Raw genomic sequence first — 16,060 nt, forward strand, 5'->3', positions numbered from 1 at the left:
CTTCCTTGATGCTCCCCCCATGGAGTGTTGCTTTTCTATGAAATTGGAAATCACTTTCTTCATAAACTTTGTATCTCTGGTGTCTGCTTTTTTTCTTTCACTAGACCTCCTACTATCACCGTGCCCCCTTCCTGTGGGTCTGGACAACTGTACGGGGGAAAAAATAATTCCACAGAATGCTTGCTTCCATTTGACTCAAATTAAAAAATGAAAGCCAGTTATATGCTTTATCATACAGCATCTGGTTTCTGGGTCTGTGATAACTCTCCGGGGCAGTGTGGGCAGCATTGGAATGTGCACAGAAAGTCCCAGGGACGGCTCTTCGTCTCTGCTTCCATTTGCTCTCCCGAAGTCTCTCTGGAGAACACAGCCGGATTCTGTTGCCACTGCAGCTGCTGCAAGGCCCCAGTTACAGCTCTCCAATGGGCTCAGGCGCCTTGCTGGATTCCAGCCTTGAGGCCCCAGACAAAGAAAAACCTGATAAAAGTTGTCCTTTTATGGAATCCTATCTTGAAACTGGGCCTGTGCTAGCCTGTAAAATAATTTCGGGGAGGGGTGAGAGAAGGCTCAGAAAAGCCTCCCATTTCCCACATATTGCTTGAGAATCTTTGCAGTAGTTCCCTACAGTTTAATCTACTGCAAATGAGATCTTAAAAATCAAGGGCCCCCATATGCTCAACACGGATGTTCAGAAATCCCACTGGATACCAACCTTGAAACCATATTATCCAGGACTAACATTTTTGTGGTCTTGGCTGAAAACCTCGAGTGCTCTGGTTTTCCCTCATGGGAAGGAGAGTGCTGGCCACGTAGCAAATGCTAATTGTCCCATGATTAATGTGATGTAGTGCATTTAATTTGATGACCCATACATTATTTTGATTAGGAAAAAACATTTTTGTATTGACTTGGTATGTGTTACAGGCACTTTTCTCTCTCCTAGGAAGCCCATTGAAATTATATTCTGGAAGGGAGGTCTCACTTACACGGCCTTCCCCCTAGACAATGAGGCTTGCATAGGCCCCAACCCAGAGAGGAAGGATTAGCAGAACTGTCAGTGCTAAATATTCTCCACAAAGCACATTTACCTGTTATAATGAAGCAAATGTTAGAGGCCCAAGTCATCTGACTTTTGATGGGTATGCAGTGTTCGCACAAGCCAACATTCCTGTTGGCCGTCCCTCCACCCAGCACCTGTCCTCGCCGTAAAAGCGGGCCTGAGCAGAAGGTGCGTTCCGCGTTCCATCTGCTTGGGATTTTCAGTTTCACCTGCTTCGTACACAGACCTGAAAATGTCCAACTGGACTGTGTCAGGTCCGGTTGGTGGAGTTGTGGAACTAGCCATCCCTCAATTCTTCAAGGAGGTAAAACTTCCTATTTAAACGCTGCCAAATTAATAACAGCCAGCATTTATTGAGTGCTCACTGCATGCCAGGGCTCTGTTCTAAGTGCTTTCACACAGCAGTTCTGGACTTCTCATGGCGTCCCTCTATGATAGCTACTACTGTTATCCCCATTTTACAGGTGGGAAAAATCAGATGGAGAGAGGGCAAATAACTTGCCCAAGGTCTCACAGCTAGCAGGTGGCAGAGCAGGTCCATCCTGACTTAGAGGCGGCACTTTTGCCTGTGATACACCATGCTGTCTCTCACGTGTTGCTGCTCGGCAGGTGGTCTTGTGAGATGCCAGGAGAAGGGCCACAATGTTAGGCGCCCTCACATTCCCTCTCAACTCCCCAGGACTGCCAGCGTGGCGCAAGCAAAACTAACAGTAATATCAGAAGCAATAAGCTGAGTGGTGTAGATGGGAAGCTGGGTGGTGGAGACTTATGGCCAACATATTCATACCATAATTATATGCCAATATATCCCACTTTTAAAAACTATGATGGATAGAGCTTTTGGGACAGAATCTGTGGGTTGGGTACAACATTGTCCTTTGGAAACTTATAAGCAAGTTAGTTGCCATTTCCCTAACCTCCAGGAAGAGAGCCTGGCTCAGCTACAGTGTGGCCTTTCACACTTGAGAGAGAGCGTTGCTGTGGGCATAGGGTAAGTGGCTTTCCTTGAGAAAGCAGACCAGTCTCCATGCCCTTGGAGTCCACTCCAACATCCAAACTGGCATGCATTTTGGAGGAATGTCCTGATGCCCTGGGCAGTGCTGCAATGACCGAGGGTAGGAGTTAAGAAGGCCGGGGAAGGATGGTTGTTAAGAAGCCAATCATACATTTAGTGATGCACCTGGGTAAGGTGATGGTCCCAAACTCATCTTATTTTCGGAGGCCTCTTTCCCTTTGCTGTCTTTTGCTCTGCTTCTCTGAGCATCAGCCCCCTCCTCCCTGGCTCCTTTGAGAACTAAACATGCAGCACGACAAAGGCCCCTCTTTGCTTCCCAGAAGGCTGAGTGGTTCAGTGAGGTGTTCCCAGAGCATTCTTCCACAGCAGTAACCCAAGGTGGAGTGTAACCCGGATATTTCCCCAAGCCTGGGCAGGAGTGAGCGGAACGCGAGCTCACTAGGCAGATTCTGGCCAAGTTGGGGAGAGCATCTCCTTTTAGGGAGTGTTGTGAATTAGATCCGTTTCTGCACCCTGCTGTTGCAACGGAGCAGACTGTGAAAGGGGAGATTCTCAGAGGAGCTGTGTTTTAATGTAGCAATTTGATTCAATTTTCCACTCTATAAAATTACCCATCACTGCTCGTTGCTTTCTAACAGACACCTTCACTCTTAATTTAACAATCCTATCGAATTCTGCCAGGGAAATTGGAAAAATTTATCACCTGTGAAATTTTATTTTCCTTTGGTTGTATCTGTTTTTGTAAAACTTCATTAACGACGATGACTTGCTGAGGAAATTATCATTTTTTTTTTTTAACTTCAGACACAAGAAATGGCTCGACCTCAACCAAGATATCATTTGCATAATAAACCACAACAAAAAGGCTGAGGAAGTCGGGACTGGCAGAGGCTGGAAGAGCTAGGAGAAGAAGCAGGCTCTCCTTGGTGGGGTGGGTGAGGGCCCAGCAAGGAGGACACGTGTAGCCACAGCCTGCTCCTCGACTCAGGAAGCAATGACGTGGCTTCTTCCCCAGGGAAGAGAGGGATGCAGTGTTGACAGGGTTGGACCTTCTTCTTAGGAAGTCTTGAAATGCAAGTCGCTTACTGATGATGCTTTTTAGGAACCAGTCCTGCCTTCAGGGGCCCGACTGTTAGGGTGACCTGAGTTCCTAAGTTCATCAGGGATTGAGGTTTAAATTGCAATAAATTTAGGCTTAACTTGAATTTCTCAGCAGAGCACTGAACTCCTGGCAAATTTCCACAGGAGCGATCTTTCTGAATGGACTTGAAGATTCAGCGTTCCTGTGGTCTAACTGCCTCACAATTAAAATAAGGCTCCGGCTTCAGTTTTCCACAGTCTGACCCCCACTGTGCTCTGCACTATTCACCAGCTGCTGTGATCCCCGCAGAGGTAGCTATGTGGAAGCAGCGATGACTATACATTTTTTGAGATGCCAGTTGTTATGCTTTGGGAAGAAAAAAATATGTCCAGTAGACCTGCTGGAATAGTGGGCAGAGCAACCACGTTAGGCTTATTGGAAGAGACGCAATTTGACTCGTGGTATATCTGAACTAGGTAACAATGAGTTGTGCTCTATCAGGGCTTTACTGGGGTACTGAAAAGGTTTCTCAGCATTGATCTATACTCCTTCAGACTTTTGATATCCTTCATCATTTTGGTGTCACTTTCTATTATTCTCACAATTGCAGAGAAAAGAAGTTGAAACCAGAGTTTTGATGACTCATCCTAAAACTCAGAGTAAACCAATGAAAGCGCTTAGGAGATACATCAAAAGTCATGGTTTTGACTTTTTAACCTTGTCGACATGTGTAATAAATTACTTCGCATGGCACAGATGAGAAGACACTCCCTGAGGGACTCGTCCTGCTCCCAGAGCGAGAGACGGCTTCTCTACTGGGAATCATGGACGCTCCACCGAAGCTGCCTTACATTTCTTCCTTCAGAGACTGGGCTGCCTCTGGAGTTTCAAACTTATGTTCTTCTACAAGGTCAAGAGTTTCTGAACCAGAGGAAGATCATTAGAAGATGAAAGTCTTACCTGGTAAGATTTCGTAAATATCATCGTCTTCCTTCTCCTCAGTGGGCTCTTTTAGCCCCATACTCAAAGGCAAGTTAATGCGTCTGCTTTGGGAACCAGAATTTGGGGAGTCCAAACCATCAATATCATCATAGGTCTCTTCTTCTTCTTCTTCCTCCTCCTCGTCGTCCTCTTCATATGGAATGGTTAAGGAGCTCAGATCTGCCAGAGGAGAGATGAGAATGAATCAAGATAGGGAGAAAAAGAAAAGAATAGGTGAGCGAAGGAAAGAGGGAGAAGGAGGAGGAGGGATGAGAATAAGACACGTCAAAAGAAAATGAAACACTAGGTTAAGTGCTGTTATTTCTAACGTGGGCCTCGGCGGCAGGAAATCTACGGAAAAGGGCAGACTAGCACTGCGTCAGGTTTAAACCATCAACATAAATCCTTCCTTGCAATAAAACTTGATCAGGATGACGCAGCCTGAAAAGCACGGGTGTGTGAATGAGCACACAAGGCGAGGCGAAGAAAACAGGGCAGAAGAGGAAAGGCCAGCGTGCCACGCACTGCTCGTCACGTGGAAAACTGGAAGGGTGAGTGATGGCCTGTGGTTCTCCAGGGCGCACAGGGCCGTGGGAACTGTGGCGGCTTCCAGAGGGTATGTGAGCTGTCAGAAGCTCCTCTGCCCCGTGAACTCACTGCAGAATTTCAGACAAGTTTGTTTGTAAAGAGAAGAATGAGAAAAAGTGGAAGAGGAAGGAAGCAGGATATGGAAGAATATAAGAGTAATACAAGACCAAATGGAGTGGCTGAGCGAGGTGGTTACCAGGTCCTTTTGCAACTGTGCAGTCTGGCTGACCTTAAAGTGGGTCACTGCTCTGAGGATGTTGAGCCGTGACAGGCTGGGGAGTAAGGGCAGGGGAGGGAGATTGGTTTTTTATTTTAATGGGACACCAGGAAGGTTCATTCTCCGACGTGCAGTACAGAACGCTCCCTGCAACCCTGCTGAGGGGCCTCTGCAGGCTGGGGAGTGCAGCCAGGGTACTCTGGGGAAGCAGAGGGTGGAGAGACATCCAACGCTCATTTCAAAACACAATAAAACTGTTTGGCTTGATTAGGCTTTTAATAAAGATTTTGCAACAATTTTCATCTGAATTCTGGTGCCACCTCATATGAGGAAGGGATCAAAGACACATTTGTGGCTTAAACCGTATGTTATTATTTTGTTTGTTTTAAAATAAAATGGAATGAATAATTTCTTCAATGTGGGATTCTGAAAGTACCACAGGGTACAGCTCAATAAAGCTGCTTTGAGTTTTATTGAGGTTTACACACTTAGGGGTATATTACACGCATAAATCCAAGGCACCTAGATGAGAGTGTACCCTGTAGTCTCACCATCAATGTTCATGTTTGCCTAGTTCCAGTCTATTATACGTGATGCTCTCGGAAGATGCAATAGTTTGTTTTTGTGATAGCAAAGGCATAAACAGAGTGAAATAGGCAATTCTTGTAATTAAAGCTCCGGTGCTTCCTTCTTTTTATCCACAATAAAATCTTATAGCAGAATAAAAAATGGAGATGAAAAGGCTTGGTGTTGTTACGTTGATGTGCTTCTCCCTAGGTCTGGGGCCAAGGACAAAGTTGGTGTCTGTGCCTTTCTGCAGAGGCAGGGTCCCGCCATGATGTATGCCATCCTGAGGCGTAGTGACGCCAAGTGACAGACTCAGGTTGTCTACTTCTACCTGCCAGGCCACTCCCAGACAAGGCTTTCTGGACCACTGTCACTGCTGTGCCTGCAGGCTGGCCAGCAGAGGGTACTCTAAGAGCAGTCATTGAACATCTTCAGGCAGGACTCTTCCCATCCCAAAGCAAGGAGCATTTTACTGTGGCTTGGGAAATAGCAATTTGTTTTTAATGTCTAATGTTCTTGAAGGCCACCTAGATGGGTTTAGATTTCTACTTCCTCCTAAGGCTAGAACAAGAGGATTTTGAACCTAAATCACATCTAGATGACATCAAATTTGATATCATGAATTTCCTTTCCAGAATATAAGCGCTTAGGAGATACTGGATTGAGCTGAGCTGGTTTTCAGAATCTCCTTTTCTAGTGATTATGAACGTTACAGACTTGCCTGTATTTAGATGGATGAGCTAGAGTGTTATTAGAGGTCATCTCCAGGTTGACAGTTTCTTTACCTTCTGATTCATACGTGGTACTAGTTGTTGTTAGAATACAAAGGATGTGACAGGGAGGGTAAAAGGGAGAATGGGAAGAAAAAATACATACTGAAGCCTGTGGATTATTTTTACGCAATATAACTTCAACTGTAAATCCACTCAAGCATTGTTTCTGTAATGACGATACTTACCCTTTAACAAGAAATTTATTTGATCCACCCAATCTCTGGCTTCAGCTGGATTAGTAGCTGTAAACTAGAGAAAAATCAGTGAATTAATTTATCACCTTCACTAAAATTTCCATGAATCCTTACAAGTTCCGTGAAGGAACTTGTAAGTCGAGTTTCAGAATCAAGTTGAAAGTTTGGGATTCTCTGCTTGATTAATGTTTAGAAAAAAGACCAAAATCTCAGTCGAAGTGATTTTTGCCTTCAGCAATTTGGCATACCCAATGTGGACAGCTATTTGAGTCCAGAATTCATATTCATGTGAATTCATCCATTAGATTATCCACTCATTCATTGGGCATTTATTTGAGAAATATTTAACAGAAAAAAAAAAGCAAACCAAAATTCTCGACTTCAAGCAACAATGCGTCAGCTAGAGAGACAACATACACACCGGAAACGGGAACACTAGGAAGTAGGTGCATTTGATCCCAGGTGGATGCTGAGAGACTACAGGGAGCACTTGTTGTTGCCTAGAGTAAGCCAGGGAGGCTCGGTGAAGTAATACTGTTTGGTTGAATTTTAAAAAAGAGTTGCTGGAAACTGACTGCTGGGGGGAGTTGGACCTTTCAGGTAGAGAGAACCAAGTGCAAAAGATTAGGCAGGAGACCATTGTGTGTGGGGCAGGTAGGCAGATCAACCTGACTGGAGAAGAACAGCAGATGAAGCTGGAGAGTTGAGGGTCAGAGAAGAGTTGATGAAAGGGCTCTGAGTACTAGAAGTTCAGACATAAAATGTAGGCAATAAGAAGCCACTGTAAATTTCAGCAAAAGGAGTGAGAGATTCTTTCAATAATCGTGGGCAGGAGGGATTGGAATAGGGAGAAATTGGAGACAGAAGACCAAGTAGAAGGCTATTTAACTAGTCCTCTGGGTGAAGTGAGAGGGACTTAACTATTGTGATGGCTGTGGGAATAAACCAGAAGGGAAGGATCCAGAGGACACTGTGGAGGGAGAATCCACAGACCATGATAATGACTTGGATTCAATGGGCCAAAGAAAAGAAGAAGTAAACAAACTCTACATTCTGATTCACAAAACAGGCCAGTCAAGCATCAAGCCTTAGTAATTTTTTATTTTAAATGAATCAACTTGAAATGACTGTCCCTGAAAAACATTTTTATTATCTGGCCATTAGGGTAAGATAAAGATATATGCTGTCTAAGAAACCCAGATTCCTGCTTAATACTTATTAATAGACATTGTCATTCTTGATTTCTTAAAAACACATTTCTATAAAAAATGTCTAGGGAAATTGATTTAGACTTGTCATATAAATTTTTATCTGGATGAGGCACCATTAGAACTGAATAATAAAAGAAGCTTAGAAACATACCCAGTGCATGTATCTGCATTATATACATCTATAAGGACTCTATAGAAAAGTTGAGTTTAAATTTAAAAAAAAAAATTCAAAATTGCATAAGAAGACCTAGGTCATTTTATCAAAATAAGGGTTAAAGATTCTGTAGACACATAAAAAAAAAGCGTTGAGAAAAATTTGAAGAGTCAAAGCGTTACTGAAGTGGTTACTATTAATCTTAGCGTGGTTTTTCTCTTTTTCATAAGTTAGCTAAAGTTTTTCTAAATTGTTTTAGTAAAATTGTGATAAGATAAAAATTGCCCACAAGCAGGAAAAAATATGTATATATATATATATATATATACACACACACGTGTAAAAATATGTTTTTGGTGAAAATCACTATATTCCCATAGTCAGAAATTTTTATTACTTTAATTAATTTTATAACAGGTAATAAACACATTACCTATTATATTATATTGAAATATATAAAAATGAACACAGTGAAGAATAAGTCTTTCTCACCTCCACTCAGGTCTTCTAGTCCCTCAGTTATCACTGCTACTACTCAGTAATCATTGTCACCAATATCTTAGAAATCCTTCTAGAGATATGCAGTGCATCTACACACAAGAAGATTATTCTGGATAGCAAGATGAATATGGGAACATAAATTATTTTTCACTCTACAGTCAGATTTTTCTTTTTCTGAGTTTCATGGAAGGAAGTGAAGATAATCAGTTGAAAAATAAAGAGAATGGGAATTAAAGCCATGCAGTTAGAGACTACGAGTAAGGAAGTGGGTTGTGTGCTGCAACAAGACTCTCACCTATGGAAGGAGACTGGGAAGGGGAGGGATGAAGAGACGGAAGCCAAGCAAGGACAGTATCTAGGATGAGAGTGCCAACAGAGAGGAGAAGGGAGGGCACGACACAGCAAAAGTGAGGACACATCAAGAAAACAGGTCTTGGTAAGAAATGGGCAGGTAACAAGGAAAGGATGGAACCCAGCATAGCAATCACGGCTCACACACAACATGGAACGAAACTGCGTCTCCTCGGTTCACCCTACCTCATAGCTGCGCCTATCCGGGGAGGTCAGTTCAAAGCAGCATTCCTTCTTGGAATCTTTTCGCAGGTAGGGGGCCATCCGCACACTGTAGCCCTTAATGAGAAAGGTCCCTTTGGGCTGCTTGCCTGCAAGACAGGAAAGTTCCCTGTACCCCTAGAGAGATGCAACTGCCAAGAGAAGGCATCTTCTCTGGTATGTAAAATGAAAGCACAGAAACAGCTGTTACATCCCTGAGGAACCACAATAGTCAAGGAAAGGTTATTAAGGAAGCTTAAGAAGAGGCTACTGCGACAGCGAGGCAGGTATCACTGCCAAGCTGGGGAAATGCAACATGAAAGGTTATTTTGCCAAAAGAGTACAACAGAGACAGAGAATTTATTAGAATGTTAAGAGATCTATAATAACAGAAAGAAGGAATTATTACAGCAGGGGGAGTGCGGCTGGAAACGTGAGGCTCTTGAAGACCATTACAGAACTGAAACATTATTATCAGGGCCAGCAGAGCTCACAGTTGAGGGGAGGGACAGCAGGGCAGGGGCACCACAAGTTCCTGGGACCTTCTCCTCTCCCCCGCCCGCAGGTGGGCTGGGAATTGATGCCAGAGGGAGAATAATTAAAGCTTAGTATTTTATCCCCCTTCCAAGAGGTCACACTGGGAAGCAGCAGAGTACTGTTGAGTATGATTAGATGACGAGGAAGGAGATAAAAGGAAAAGGAACCTAAGTGAAGGAAAGGAGGGACTACTCTGCCTGTCACTCTCTTCTTAAAAATAAAACATTGGAAACAGGAAAAGAGGGGGTGGCTCCCAGTGATTCTGCGTCCTCATGATGTGGTTCAGGCAGAGCACGGAGAAGAGTGGAACCACAGTGTCTAGGTGACGCTCTGTGTCCTGTTATCACGTGGAACGAATTGCTTAATAAACGCTTTTCGATGATGATGATGATAAGGGTGGCAGTGGGACGACAATATTAAAAGAAACGAAAAGACAAAGACTCTGTCCTTACCTGGTTGAGCTAAAAGAAATACACAAACACTCTCTATTTACTAAGAAAATGTCTTGGGCACAATAAGAAGTAACTGGTGAGAAGGGAGCCATGCAACAGTGCTTTTTGACACCAGAATCTTTTTTGTTAATGTATCTCTCCTTGTTCTAACTGGCCACTAAAATGTTTTGTTGTTTCTTTGGTCACCACATTTTATTTCAGCCTGACGGCCAAATGGTCAATGAAAGTCTCCACGTCCCTCGCTCTTGCTCCCCCCTCCCTCAGCTGCTCTTCCCCCCTCAGCTGCTCTCTCCCCCTCTCAGCTGCTCTCCCCTCTCACCAGCTCTCCCTCCTCTCACCTTGAGACTAAAGGATTCTGAATGAACGAACATGATACCTGGTTTTATATCCAGATATGCCAACCATTTATTTAAATGCAAGAGAAATGACAAACATTTTTACAATGACCTAAATGTTAAAATGAGTTTGAAGGTTTAAAATAAGAAAATAACACAATAACACCTGGGAAGAAATTGTGGTTGCTGTATTTGAGAGTGGGCTGGGGGTTGAGCAGGGGACTTGTTACTCAGTTTTTGAGCTGTGCGGCTATCATTTCCAAACAGGGCTTCACGCTTCACCCCTGGCTGGGAAAGGCTCTGAGGAATCCCAGACAGTGATCCCAGGATGAAGGGCAGTGACGCATGTTCCAGGCAGAGAGGCAGGGTGAGGCAACTGCCTGGAAGCCCAAGGGCAAATCTTAAAGATTCCAAGTCACTTAGTAAAGTTGCAGTTTTTTCTGCTACCTTAGTGCCACAGGCAACTGGGCAGATATCTGATTATTCCTTAGACTGCATATCCAGGCACTGGGAGAGGAATAAGTCTGGGAAAGAAGGAAGAGAGGAGAGACAGAAGATGACTGAAAGGAAAAACAAGGATGTACTCTGAATCACTGGCCTCTGTACCCAGGCAGCAGAGCAAAGGAAAGCCTCCAAGAATTCGTGCTTTGCTTTATCTTCCTCTTGCTTCATAGGATTACCCCTGGGGCAGTCCGACTGTGTAGGAGGCTCGCTGTTTGGAAGCTTGCATTCACCTACAATGATAATGTTTAGCTTGTGTTTATTTGTAGCTGCCTCCAGTTTGTGCTTCTATCTTCTATTCCTTCTCGGGAACTGAGCAACTGTATTAAGCACGGACGGGAGGTCTTTGAGGGATGGCTCACGAGTGCTGTGCTTGATTGAGTCAGTGGTGGCCCATTTAGAAGCTGCCTCCAGCCTGAGTCAACACTGCTGCTGCTGCCATCTGGCTGAAGGGTGTCTCTCGAGCACAGCCCACTGGACTACATCCCAGGAGTCATTAGGATAACGTTTGGAGCATCTCTTAGAGAGTGTGGACTCAGGGATTCTGTTTCTGGGCCATTGGTAAGCTATTAAAATCTTTCTCAGAATTAATTTTTTTTCAATATTTTAACTATATTATAATGCCTATAAAGAGTTTGAGGTCTTTTTTTTTTTTTTTTTTTTTTTTTACAAAAAAAAGAATGCCATAGTGTTTAACCTTGATAATATTGTGTTATTAGTCATAGTAAAAGATAACCTTTTGGGGACTGGCCCCATGGCCTACTGATTAAGTTTGGTGCACTGTGCTTCAATGGCCTGGGTTCAGTTCCCAGGGACGGACCTAAAGCACTCGTCAGCAGCCACATTGTGGCAGCAACCCACATACAAAATAGAGGAAGATTGGCACAGATGTTAGCTCAGGGCAAATCTTGCTCAGCAAAAAAAAAAAGAAAGAAAGAAAAAGAAAAAAGATAACCTTTTGATATGCAGACCACACTATCCTAGTGTTTAAAGGGGAAATAATTTCTAAATTGGCATCGGAGCTTTTGGTGACAGGCAAGGTATTATTTACCCAAGCCTATTTCTTTCCCAAGCATGTCTCCATATGGGTGTTAGTTAAAGACTGCTATCTTGAGATCTAAGTACTTGAGAATTTACGAAGTGCTTGCATCCAGGAGTGAGATGCTGCTGTGCAAATGAGGGACACTTACTTTTCTCATTAGCATAGTAGTAGAAGAGGCCTCTGCTGACAACACACCATCGCTTCTGCCACTCCGACCCAAAGAAACTATGATCTAAACAGAACAGCAGTTAGGGACATAAATTCAGGGAACTACAATCACTGAGGAGTCCATGAAATCCAACAACACACAGTCCAGCGTGTTCTTATTTTATTTCCCAGGTTAATGGGCTGTGAAACCCTCCCTTGCACTCCCACAGGTTATCCCATGTTGACGCAGAGGCCAGAGGACTCAGTCAGTCATAGGTCCGAGTTCCAAACAGGGCTTGCCCCCTCCAACCCCTCACAGCTGTCTCTCTATCTTCCTTTCTATCTTTCAGGTTCTAATCTCATTCTGTATTTTTCAAATTCCCCATGATATTTTTATGTGTTGCCTTTAGCAAACCAAAATGATGCTCCAGACCACGGGCACGAGAAAGCCTTTCTCTGTACTAAGCCAATTTGCCTGTTGAGTGTTAAACCTGGGACTCCGACCCTAGTACTGTCCATGCTAATCAAATGAGCGAAAGGTCAAAATTTGGGCTTCCATGAAACTCCAAAGTGGGCTGCTTCACATGTGATATAAAAAGTATACTCTTGGCAACACAGTTTCACTCGTTATGGAGCACCCTGAGAGACGAGAACAAGAAGATCATCATTCACTCATTCAGCAAGACTTATTGAGCAGCGTTGGGTACAGGTGAGCAGTCCAGAGGCGCTCACAGTCTGCTGAAGATTTTGGGCGATCTCTCTTCAGCGCACACGCTGCACCAGACTTCTTTTCTTTCCTTGCCCTCCTTTTGCCTTACACCTGCCCAGCATAGAACTGCGCATTGAGAAGGTGCCCACTATGTTAGCCCTCTTTTTCGTCATTTCCCTTTCCTTTCTGGAATGTTCTAAGTCTGTGGGTCTAATCAGTACCTTTGCTTTTCTTCTCCAAGTATCCTTGCTTGATGATGTTATCAAGCTCTTGAGCGCCTCTTGTGATGTCTTCTATTCCTAAAAGGAAAGCAGCAAAACGCTTTGTTGAAATCTGACAGGATTTTCATTTATTTGGGCTACTTTAGATAATCTACATTAATAAAAAGGTGCAGAAGGGCTGTTGCTTAAACAAGGCACAAAATAAAACAATTTCTAGAAGATGGAGGGGAAAAAAGTAAATTTTCTTTCTTCCTAATATCTGACGTTAAAATTGCTTAAAATTATCTAAACATACATTAGTTTGTGCAAGGGGAGGTAGCCTAAATATGTACTGATTGGCAAGAAGAGGACTCCAGAGGATTAAGAATTTGCTGGGGATATAAGCTCCAAATTGGATAATCCAAAGTCGAATGAATAGCTACCAGCACGACAAGCTTTAATGAGTGATAGAGTTCATCAGAAACAGTCACCTCAGAGGGAGCAATAAACACAGACTTTTCTTTAACAAACAGAAAGCCACCTTAGTGGACATAAATTTTATTAAGTTCACACAAAGAAGGGCTTTGTAAGCTGAACTTGGCAATAACTGCCAAATCCTGGTTTGCCAAAGTATGGGACAGAGTCTAAACATGACAGAAGCCTTTACAAAGAAGACCCTGGAACTGACAGCCTTTAATTGTATGTTGCTAACGTTCCTGGCTTTCAATTAGCCTCGTTAGGTACAAATTTATTGAGAAGTCAAGATCCTAATCCATCTTCCACCACTGGGGTTTATACTTATGGAGAGCCTAAGGACAGAAATGAGGAAGAATTTTATTCCTCAAAAAATAAAATGAAACAAGAATAAAAAACCTCAAAAACTCTTTAAAAAATACAACTGTGCATTTCTTAATTAGGAGAAATGAAGGAGTGGGCTTGCATAATTCTAATATTTATAGTTTTTAGTCCCCAGACCCAACTCTCTTTTGGTTTGCCTTAAAAAATTTAGAAAGTGGGGCCTGCCCGGTGGTGCAGCGGTTAAGTGTGCACGTTCCACTTCTGCAGCCCAGGGTTCGCCGGTTCAGATCCCGGGTGCGGACATGGCACTGCTTGGCAAGCCACGCTGTGGGAGGCATCCCACATATAAAGTATAGGAAGTTGGGCCCGGATGTTAGCTCAGGGCCAGTCTTCCTCAGCAAAAAGAGGAGGATTGGCAGCAGTTAGCTCAGGGCTAATCTTCCTCAAAAAAAAAAAAAATTTAGAAAGCAAACAAATACAAACCAAATTAAGGCACAACCACAGATTAAATCAATTGGGTCACCTATATAATATCTTGAGACTTTGGGTGGAATAATTTTCTTTCCAATCACACAATTGTTTTTTGAACATTTCCTACAATAGCGTTTATTCAGTGGTGGCTATGAACTGGCACTGTGCTCAGGGCTTTACATACTTTTTGTTTAAAAATAACATTTTAAGACAATTTAAAATGCAACTAAAATTACTTTTTGCTTCTAAGTTGTTTCAAGCTTAGTTTTAAAAGTGTAAATCAGAAGAGCTTCTCTTTTTCTTTTTTAGTGTGTCTAAGTGCCTGATTCTTTGTCCTATTTGTCCTTATTGTCAACTTCCTTGCTCATGGACTATTTTCACGTGTGTCTTACGGTGAGCAGACCATGTGGCTACTATAAATCCTCCCAGATGGGTCTCAGGGTGCATGCAGGAGATGAACAGCAGCAAAAGAAACTTCATCTGTCTAGGATCCTTTCATTTCTCACAGCCCTCTGAAAATTCTAATATCTCTTTGCCAATGCTCTCCAAGAAAAGAGAAACACATCCTACTGAGGGTCTGGCAGCTGGTTCGAGGACCGGGTCTGGTTAAGAAGCCCCTTTGGAGGAGAGCCCATATTGCTCCTAGAGGCCTAACAATTAAATGAAAGACACAGGAGATAAGAAAAATAGGATCCCCCAAGCTTGGAGTTTCCATCTCTTCCTCCTACAGTCTCCCCACCCCGTGCCTCGGTTTCCTCATTTATAAAATGAGACTGTCATTAGCATGTAGCCCATAGGGTTGTTATGAGGGATGACCGAGTCAATACATGTAAAACTCGTGCAGCAAATCCCGGGACATAGTAAGGGGGCTGTAAGTTACATTTTCCCCCCTTTCTTAAGGTCTTGTTAAACTTAGAGACATAGCTTCTCGTTAAAGATGCCGAGAGTCTGAATCATAAAAAACATGTTAAACGTTCTATTAGAATTCAAACCTCCTTTTTTAATGCAAATCTAAATGCCATTTTATGGAACATCTATAATTATGAAAATGGGAAGACATTGCCTCGTGTGCGGGGAGAGTCTGTGAGTATGAATATTACATTAATGTGCCCCACACCAGCTCACTGATCCTGCTGGCAGGAGCATAAAAAATGCTTGAGTGAAACTTTTATTTAGATGTTAAGACTCGAGGCCCCAGCGGGGTGACAGAGACAGTCCCTGCGAGTTGCCATCAGAGAGAAAGCTCGAATTGAATTACCCAGGGGGGAAGGAAGTAGTGATGAGCACTGCTTCGCTTATTTAATTTCATTTACTTTCAGTACATTATCAGCATGAGGCTTTTCTCTCCCCACCAATCGAAACCCAAGAATGCCACCACCAAGAAAACAAAGATATAATGCAGCAGAGATGTTTGAACCCCAAGTCACTGATTCTAGGAGACTGGGACAGAACCATCAGCATGCTCTCTCTTTAGCACACTCGGTTTGCTAAAATTGGGCACTGAATGAGTTGCTGAATTTTGTCTCTTGGTCATTCACCAACAGGATGCTCAAGAGTAATAGAGCTGGAAATACATCTGTTATAGGCTACGTTTTTGTAAGATGTGTCATATTGCTTTCTTATTAGAGGGAATCTGTAGTGATGAACTCTCTTGCCTAGTTTCCCTCGTGGGCAGTGGGAAAAATAGGATTATAGGGGAAGTTTGGAATGGCTATGGAAAAAAATTAGGAAATCAAATCAAATCATTTTTCTATTCTATTATTGTCTTCTACGTACAAAGCACTGTGTGGTGAGTACAATAACACAGTTGTTCTCCATGCTCAGTAAAGGTGACTCCGAGCTCAACCTCGTTAGCTCCATGATCTATCAGATACATCCAGATAACCAAGATGGGAAGCCAGTGTGGCAATCAAGCTATCTCCTCTTTCAGTGTCAGCTCAGGGTCCTACTGATCAAGAACTGGTAATCCTGAGG

The 16,060-nt window shown here is 43.1% G+C and overlaps 1 protein-coding gene across 3 annotated transcripts in view; it reads right to left on the reverse strand.

Moving 5' to 3' along the window:
* The window catches only part of SKAP1 (src kinase associated phosphoprotein 1), a 255,977-nt gene that overhangs the window by 33,904 nt on the left and 206,013 nt on the right, over positions 1 to 16,060 (reverse strand). For all 3 annotated transcript variants that reach the window (XM_023652675.2, XM_070226231.1, XM_070226230.1), the window contains 5 exons: positions 12,839 to 12,916; positions 11,910 to 11,993; positions 8,880 to 9,004; positions 6,468 to 6,531; positions 4,117 to 4,317 (listed from right to left, as the gene is read on the reverse strand). In XM_023652675.2, coding sequence (XP_023508443.1) covers positions 4,117 to 4,317; positions 6,468 to 6,531; positions 8,880 to 9,004; positions 11,910 to 11,993; positions 12,839 to 12,916 — 552 coding nt within the window. The remainder of the gene's footprint in view (positions 1 to 4,116; positions 4,318 to 6,467; positions 6,532 to 8,879; positions 9,005 to 11,909; positions 11,994 to 12,838; positions 12,917 to 16,060) is intronic.

The sequence above is a fragment of the Equus caballus genome, chromosome 11 (genome assembly GCF_041296265.1).
Source record: "Equus caballus isolate H_3958 breed thoroughbred chromosome 11, TB-T2T, whole genome shotgun sequence".
Lineage (NCBI taxonomy): Eukaryota > Metazoa > Chordata > Mammalia > Perissodactyla > Equidae > Equus > Equus caballus.